This window comes from Enhydra lutris, unplaced genomic scaffold (assembly GCF_002288905.1).
Source record: "Enhydra lutris kenyoni isolate GAN:26980312 unplaced genomic scaffold, ASM228890v2 scaffoldscaffold1, whole genome shotgun sequence".
Lineage (NCBI taxonomy): Eukaryota > Metazoa > Chordata > Mammalia > Carnivora > Mustelidae > Enhydra > Enhydra lutris.
Window position 1 is genome coordinate 12,935,266 of NW_019154085.1, and position 8,918 is coordinate 12,944,183.

The 8,918-nt window shown below is 37.9% G+C and overlaps 1 protein-coding gene across 1 annotated transcript; it reads right to left on the reverse strand.

Moving 5' to 3' along the window:
* Positions 1-454: 454 nt before the first annotated feature.
* Positions 455-8,913, reverse strand: LOC111141199 (peptidylprolyl isomerase like 3). Its single transcript, XM_022493608.1, has 6 exons — positions 8,854-8,913; positions 7,505-7,579; positions 6,232-6,325; positions 4,087-4,154; positions 1,861-1,979; positions 455-1,512 (listed from the first exon to the last, which is right to left on the reverse strand). Exons 1-6 carry the CDS (start codon positions 8,854-8,856, stop codon positions 1,386-1,388), a joined length of 486 nt encoding a protein of 161 aa, XP_022349316.1. The 5' UTR covers positions 8,857-8,913; the 3' UTR covers positions 455-1,385.
* Between the last annotated feature and the right edge of the window lie 5 nt (positions 8,914-8,918).

Genomic DNA, 8,918 nt, shown 5'->3' on the forward strand with positions numbered 1-8,918 from the left:
GAAGGCTTTAGGGGTACCTGGCTGGCTCAGTAGGTGGAGTCTGCAATTCTTGATCTTAGGGTTATGAGTTCAAGCCCCACATTAGGCATAGAGCTCATTTAAAAAAAAACCAAAGTGAGGATGTTAGTATAACTGGCACATTAGTTTAGTAAAAGGTATAGATGGTAATTAAGAGGATATTGCAAGCTGACATCCAAACTGTAGTTAAGAAAGAAAATACTTAGATCAGCCATCTGCAGAAATGATACAAACCAAGAAATGCTGGGCATCAGTTTTAGAAATACTATCAAGGTGACTGAAGCAGACTGAAGAAAATGGTTTTTTTTTTCTTTAAAGATTTTATTTATTTCACAGAAAGGGAATACAAGCAGGGGGAGTGGGAGAGGGAGAAGCAGGCTTCCTGCTGAGCAGGGAGCCCAATGTGGGGGCTCGATCTCAGGACTTTGGGATCATGACCTGAGCCGAAGGTAGATGCTTAACCACTGAGCCACCCAGGTACCCTGAAGAATATAGTTCTTGATGAGATCAATAGTATAGCTTGATAAATGAAGACTGATTAGGTGAGAGCCCTATGGTGGAAAGGTCAGGAGAGCAGCTTCCATTTACTCACTACAGAACACTTATCACATGCCAGAAGCTTTACACACATTGTTTGATTCAATCGTCATGAGTCTTATGAGGGGAGGAGTCTTCAGGGATGAGAAAACTTGGGAGATGTTAACCTGCCTAGTAGGAGGTAGAGCTGTGATTCAAACACAGTCCAGGACTCTACAACTGGTGCTCTTAACCATCTAACTGCATTTTTCAAATGGATCACCTGTAGAATTCTATCCTGCAATACTGTAAATGATAAGCTTTCAAAAATGTTCCATGGGCAAATGAGTTGGGAAATTGAGTGCTTAAACTGTACTCGAGGACTTCTCTGAGCCTTTACTGTAAATCTAAAGACTAGAGAAAATAGCAAAATGGACTGGCTGGCTTTTCTAGGTCATCCCTATCTTGCCCTTACTCTAACTGCACAAAGTGAATAATTAATGGAAAAGACTACTTCCAGGATGTGGACAAGATATGGCAGGAATATGTAATCAGAGTGCTCAAAAATGCTGTTTATATATGAATGTTTATGTGTAACAAAAAATTACAAGTAGAAGAGTTTTTTTAAAAATTGAACTTAAATACATTAGATAATAGTTATAGTAAAAAATATGCTGTAATAATGGAAATGAAAGCTGTTTGGGCCCTCATGGTACCACCAACTCCTAGAAGATCTTAGCTATAAACAGGCAGGCAGATGATGTAATCTTTCTACATAATTAAAACTGGGTAAACCACAATAGGTGTGTTCCTTAAATAGTCTGCCAAATATTTTTCCAGATCTATTATAGCTATTGTGCAAATGGATTGGCATGTATTGTTATGTCCTTAATGTGTACATCGTTAAGAGGTCGATAGGTCTTCTCATTTACTGGTAACTTCTCCAATTCATCCAGAGTCTCCAGACCATCTATCACCCTGAAAGAGAAACAATTTAAATGGATGAAAATTTCCTTAGATTGAAACATAATATCCAAATACCTATTATAGCAATTAGTTTCCTGAAAGGACCATACTCATAGTTCTTTGAATTCCCTAGTTCAGTGGACAATAAAAAATACTGATTTTCTGCCATGGATATGAGTCAAAATTCAGAAACAAAAATTCATTTTTATGCCTTTACACAACAGCAATGGGTAGGAATACTACCATCAAAGTACTCACACAGCACAGCTACAAATGGATCTAATATAAACCAGTCGTAAGATTTTCTTTGGTATCGGAAAGCCCAGAGAAAGTACGGAAGGATGACTCCAAAATACTCACTTTCCAAATACTGTGTATTTCATGTCCAAATGTGGCTGCTTGCCATAGGTGATGAAGAATTGAGATCCATTGGTGTTTGGGCCATTATTAGCCATAGATACAACACCTCTAACATTATGCTGTAAAAGGTCAAAATATTTACCTGTGTTTTAATATAAATATTCCAAATATAGGACTGAAACAAGACCTGTACTTTTTAAGGGACCAAGAAAACATTTAATCAGCTTCTATTAGGGCTAATCCAAATGTTCACTTTTTGTATTATCTGTATTTCTAAAACTTGTATGTAAATTGGTCAGGTATCAAATCACATGCCCCAGTTAATTTCATTTTCACTTTGGAGGAATACAGCCACAAACATTTTTCACAATACCAAGGTATAATAGAAATCCTTACATTTATATTAAGGAACATGCTGGCATGAAACGATCAGGCAGACAACAAAACCAAAATCCCCATAATCTCTTCACATATACACTGGACTCTGGCTAGTTTCTGTATCTGTAAAACAAGGGAGGGTGGTTGGACTAGTTCAGGGGTTTATTCATAACTCAAATGCTCACAAGGGTCAGCAGGTAATAAATTAATTGGACAGAGTGTACACATTGGGGAGTGATGGAGTCTGGCAAAAGGAATGGTGTTATCTCTTGCCTGATAGCACTAAACATTTTTTTTTTAAAGCCAATGGCCATTGAGAATATATCTTGGGTCTTCTACCCAAGGGCAGTCAGTTCATGACCCAGGACTGAATGATCTAAGGGAAGGTTTCCTACAGCTCTAATTTCATGATAGTATTTATTATACAAGTAACTATTTAAAGAATTAAAAGGACTCTACCGATAAGATGGAACACATGACAGAACTGTGTTATGAGGAGGCGCTGCCAGTAAATAATGATTACTCTCTCTTTAGCTATTCATCAGGAAACACTAGTGAGACAAGCAACAGAAATATAGCTACATCAAGATATTAATGCTTGATGGACATCAAGGAGGGCATGTGATGTAATACATAATATATAAAACTGATGAATCACAGGCCTGTACCTCTGAAACCAGTACTATGTTATATGTCAATCAATTCAGTTTTAAAAATGTGAAAAAAAGATATTAATGCTTTATTGTCTTCCTAAAAGGTGACTCCCAAATGTTACATTTGATACATACACAAGAGTGTAATGTACCCCTTAGAACTTAATACTCATTAATCTATTTCTAAGATTTAAGAATCCAACTTACCGAACTGTTGCATATGCCTGTATACTCCTTATCTATCACCTCAACCTCTCCGAGAACCACTATTCTACTATCTTTAAATATGCCGTAACAATATATTTTTTCTTTTGCTTGTTTTTGAGCTAAGACAGTATCACACTATTTTAGTTTTTTAAATTTAAGTTAAAAAATTTTTTAAAAAACAGGAATGCATTAGTTTTTTATTAAAAAAAAAAAACAAAACAAAACCAACAAACGTTTCATGGGGTACCTGACAAGCTCAGCTGATGGAGCATGCAACTCTTGATTTTGGGGTTATAAGTTTGAGCCCCACGCTGGGTGTAGAGATTACTTAAAAATAATTTTTTTTTAATATGAAATTAAAAAGAAAAGGTTCTTTAGAAAGTTTGAAAAATCAAGAAAATGTGAAAGAAAAATGTGAAAAGAAAAACAAAAACAGGGACACCTGGGTGGCTCAGTTGGTTAAGCAGCTGCCTTCGGCTCAGGTCATGATCCCAGCGTCCTGGGATTGAGTTCCACATCGGGCTCCTGGCTCAGCAGGGAGCCTGCTTCTCCCTCTACCTCTGCCTGTCACTCTGCCTGCCTGTGTGCTCACTCGCTCTCTCTGATAGATAAATAAATACATTAAAAAAAAACAGGAAGGAAAATAAAAATCTCTAATTTCACCATGCTATGCCCTTCCCTTTAACCTAGTGAGACATTTAGCCCTGTTGGTACATTACTGATTAAACATTTCAGGTTGGATCCGAAGATAAGCTCACTTAATATTAAGATACATGGGATCGTGAGATTCCAAAATACATTTATATATTCCAAAATATATTTAAGGCAAGAAATTTTTCTTGCCATTTTCTCCCTGATATTTATCAAGTATACTAAAACTACAAAAAAAGTATGTTTGTATACTAATGACATTAACAACATATGTACTAAAAGTTTTCAAGTATAAACAAGGCATGAAAAAATAGATTTTGAAGCACTAGAGATATACCTTAAGATATTCACTATATTCATCCTCAAATTTCTTGCCCCAGATACTGTTACCTCCTCTTCCGGTACCTATATTACAAGACAAATCAAAAGAAGTTTCTAATTAAAAAAAACAAAGTCTTGGGGCGCCTGGGTGGCTCAGTGGGTTAAGCCTCTGCCTTCGGCTCAGGTCATGATCTCAGGAGCCTGGGATCGAGCCCCACATCGGGCTCTCTGCTCAGCAGGGAGCCTGCTTCCCCTTCTCTCTCTGCCTGCCTCTCTGCCTACTTGTGATCTCTCTCTCTGTGAAATAAATGAATAAAATCTTTAAGAAAAAAAACAAAAACAAAAAGCCAAAGTATCGGTGCACCTGGGTGGCTCAGTGGGTTAAAGCCTCTGCCTTGAGCTCAGGTCATAATCTCATGGTCCTGGGATCGAGCCCCAAATCGGGCTCTCTGCTCAGCCAGGAGCTTGCTTCCTCCTCTCTCTACCTGCCTCTCTGCCTACTTGTGATCTCTGTCAAATAAATAAATAAAATATTTAAAAAGAAAAAACAGAAACCAAAGTATCTAGTTAAAAGTTGAAAAGGTTGATTTTCTTTTCTTCCTTTTTTTTTTTTTTTTTTTTTTTAAGATTTTATTTATTGGAGAGAGAGAGAGAGCTAGAGAGGGCAGGAGCAGGGAGGACAGGCAGAAGCAGGCTAGCCATGGAGCAGGGAGCCTGATGCCAGAACTCAATTCCAGGACTCCAGGATCATAAACTGAGTTGAAGGCAGTCACTTAACCAACTGAGCCACCCAAGTGGCTTCAGTTTTTAAAACATATGGGCTGTTTTATAACTATTTATTTATTTTTAAGAAGATTTTATTTATTCATTTGACAGAGACACAGCGAGAGAGGGAACACAAGCAGAGGGAGAGGGAGAGGGAGAAGCAGGCTTCCCACTTAGCAGGGAGCCCGATGTGGGGCTCCATCCCAGGACTCTAGGATCATGTCCTGAGCCAAAGGCAGACACTTAACGAATGAGCCACCCAGGCGCCCCTGTTTATTTATTTTTAAAGATTTTATTTATTTGTGTGAAAGAGAAAAAGAGTGCACAGCTGGGGGAGAGGCAGAGGGAGAGGGTGAAGCAGGCTCCCTGCTGAGCAGGGAGCCCAACATGGGGTTCAATCCCAGGACCCTGAAATCATGATCCCAACCAAAGGCAGATGCTTAACCAACTGAGCTCCCCAGGCACTCCAATAATTCTTTAAATATAAATAACATTTGGGGTGGCTGGGTTGTTCAGTTGGTTTAGCCTCTGCCTTCAGCTTTAGTCATGATCCCAGGGTCCTGGGATCGAGTCCCACATGGGGCTCCCTGCTCAGTGGGGAGTCTGCCTCCCCCTCCCACCCCCATTGTCATCCCCCGCCCCCATGCTCGCACATGCATTCTCTCTCAAAAATAAATTTAAAAAATAAAGATAAAATTTGATATGTCCTTTCTTCTCAAAATTTCACTTTACAGACCAGAAAAATAAAGTATCTCTACAAAAAAAGAAATCCTTTCACTGTCAATAGTGTTCATATTTTAAGATGTTATTTATTTTGAAGAGAGAGAGTGTAATGAGCAGGAGGGGCAGAGGGAAAGGAAGACAGAACTGAAGCAGACTCTGCACCCAGCACAGAGTCTGATGCAAGTCTTGATCTCACTCCCCCAAGATCACGACCCAAGCCGAGACCAAGAGTCCAATGCTCAACCCACTGAGCCATGCAAGCACCCCTGTCCTATTTTAATTTGAAGCTAGATGCCAGTAGCTTCTACTTAAAAAATTTCTTGCTATGGTAAGGTAGCCGGGTTATAAAAACTCTATGTGCTTATATCTTTGGTTTTATTTTATAAAAATTAATTTTATTTATTAAAAAAACTTATTTTTATATATATTCTCTAAGTAGGCTCCAACCAAGTCCAGCGGGGCTTGAACTTACAACCCTGAGATCAAAACCTGGATCAAAATCAAGAGTCAGATACTTAACCTCTTTGAGCCACCCAGCCAACGCCCCCCCCAAATATTTTTAATTTGAGCATAGTTGATATACAATGTTACATTAAATATTTTTTTTATTCTTTGTCTACTCTCTTCTTCATACTATATACCCAATTCTCTAGATATTAATGGAGAAACTTACCTGTCGGATCTCCTGTTTGAACCATGAAACCCTTGATATTTCTATGAAATATACAACCATTGTAGTAATTACTGGCACAAAGAGCCAAAAAATTCTGAAAAGAGTAAAAATAATGATTGGGAAATGATGTAACAGAAATGCATTTAAAGCAATGAGCAAACTGTTTTATTTACTAAAAACACCATTAACGCATTTATGTTTTTAGGGATTACTTTGGATCTCACTTTTCTGCCTAAAACACTTTAATGGCTTCCTTTTGTTCTTGGAATAGAATACACAATCCTACCTCTATATCTCATGTGTTAATAATTTCTTTCTGTTACTATGTTAACTCTACTATCATTCTGAAAATTCATCTGAAAGGGGTAGGCTTACCCACCTAAGGCCTTTGTACTTCTATCTCTATACCTGGAATATTCTTTTTATCTCTTTCCGTGGAAATGCCTTCATTACCTTCTGCACTCAGTTTAAGTATCACTTTCTTGGCTAGGCCTGCCCTCAACTTCTTTTAAATAATTCCTTTCCATTAGTCTCCATTTCAGTGCTTTGTTTGCTACAATGCATTATCATGATCTGGAATCATTTTTTTTCTAGAATGACTCTCCTGCCCCCCAACTTATTTTCTCAGAGTATTAGCTCTGTAAGGGCAAGGAATATCTCTTGTTCATTACTGTATTCCTTAACCCTGGCAAGACAGTCTTTCATAAATAATTGCTGAATGAATATATAGAGAGAGCTAACTTTTTCTTTCCTTGTCATTTAAATAATTAAAATAATGTAAGAAACAGTTCTCTTACCTCATATCCTAATAAAATGAAAAGAAAAAGATACCCACCACTCTACAGTTAAAGAAAAATTACCAATCCTTTCTTTGCTCACCTTTAACATCAAAAGTAAGTAGAAACTGGGGCACCTGGGTGGCTCAGTTTGTTAAAACCTCTGCCTTCGGCTCGGGTCATGATCTCAGGGTCCTGGGATCAAGCCCTGCATTGCAGGGTGTGTGTGGGGGGTCTCTGTTCAGTGGGGAGCCTGCTTCCCTCTCTCTCTCTCTGCCTTCCTTTCTGCCTATTTGTGATCTCTCTCTCTGTTAAATAAATAAAATCTTTAAAAAAAAAGAAAAGTAAGTAAGAAACTAAGTGAGAAATTATGATGCCTAGTTTTTCCTGACACTGGTTTTATATACAAGTGTTCATTGTTTTTTAGGTTCGATAATTTCAAAATGGTTATCCTGCTGCATTAACTCATTAACTTATAGGCACATAATGGTACTCACCTCACAAGTTTTGGGTGTCCTCTCACAGAAAACTTCTATTTTAATATCACCTACATCTGTATGCAGTGTCACTGACTAAAAACGAGAAAAAAAAATAACAAATGAGATTTCTTCATGACTTTATGCGCTGTATTTATTTCCCAAACTAGGATAAAGATGACAATCTGAATGAAAACACAAAAAACAACATTTCAGAGATGAACTGTCCTCAAAGCTGAGAGTAAGCTGTACTTCTTCAAAACTTATTTCAACAGTAGAAAAAAAAACTCCAGAAGATGAATATGTTAATGTAAAATGCTATCTACCCTACACATTTGATAGTAAATACTATAGTGGAAATACTTAAGTGTGAATTTTTCATCAATAAAAATGAAAACAATGGTCATGTTAGTAATACTGATTTAAATGGCAACACACCAACATCATTTATATTGAAAAACAGTAAGAAAATGACTTTTCAAAACAAAGGTTCCACCATTTCCCTTATGTAATTTAATTCTGAGTGACAGTGTTAAAAGCAATTCCTTTCTTCACTAAAGACAACAGTCTTCTATGTTTCTAGATCCTAAATGTGCAGAGGTAACCATATTATCCTTGCTTGCTTTTTGTTTAGCTGCTGTTCCAGTAACTTGCACATTCCTTTTGTTGCTACATTGTGGGGTGGGGGGTTACTCTGAGGCTTCCTTTTCATTTCTCTTCTCCCAATAGTTTCTAGCAGTCAGAAAGTATGGTCAGGTTGATAGAGGCAGGAGTGTGTGAGCTGGGGGTAGGGTGGGAGGGATACAGAGCATTATTCTCATTGCTTGTCTTCTATGTCAAGCTCTGGTTGCTACCTTAGATCCAGAACAAAAGGATTCAGTTAAAATTATCACACCTGGGTATACTCTGCAGCTCCCTCTTTCCATGTATATGTTGTAATCAATCTTTTTCTGTAAAAAGTAAATTCTGTGCATTTTAAGTGAAAACACTGAAGAATTTAAAAGTAATTTTGCTTCTGGTTTTGTTTAGAGCAGTCATCCAGTGTGTGCTTCTGTCTTACCATTTCTGTCTTGCCATTAAAGTCCATGCAGTTTTATTTCCCTTGACTGAATTTCTAAAAATTATTTATAATGAAAGACATTAAGAATTGTACAAAACTGGGAACGCCTGGGTGGCTCAGTAGATCAAGCGTCAGCCTTGGTCTCCGGTCATGATGCCGCGGTCCTGGTACTGAGTCCCACATTGGGCTCCTTGCTCAGCGGGGAGAACCTGCTTCTCCCTCTGCCTGCTCTGCCTGCCTCTCCCCCTATTGTGCTCTCTCTCTCTCTCCGACAAATAAAATCTTAAAAAAAAAATTGTACAAAACTTACCATTTTTCTTCTTGATGGTTTCAGGAAGTACTACTGCTGAATTTCTGTCTTATCAAGAGAAGTTG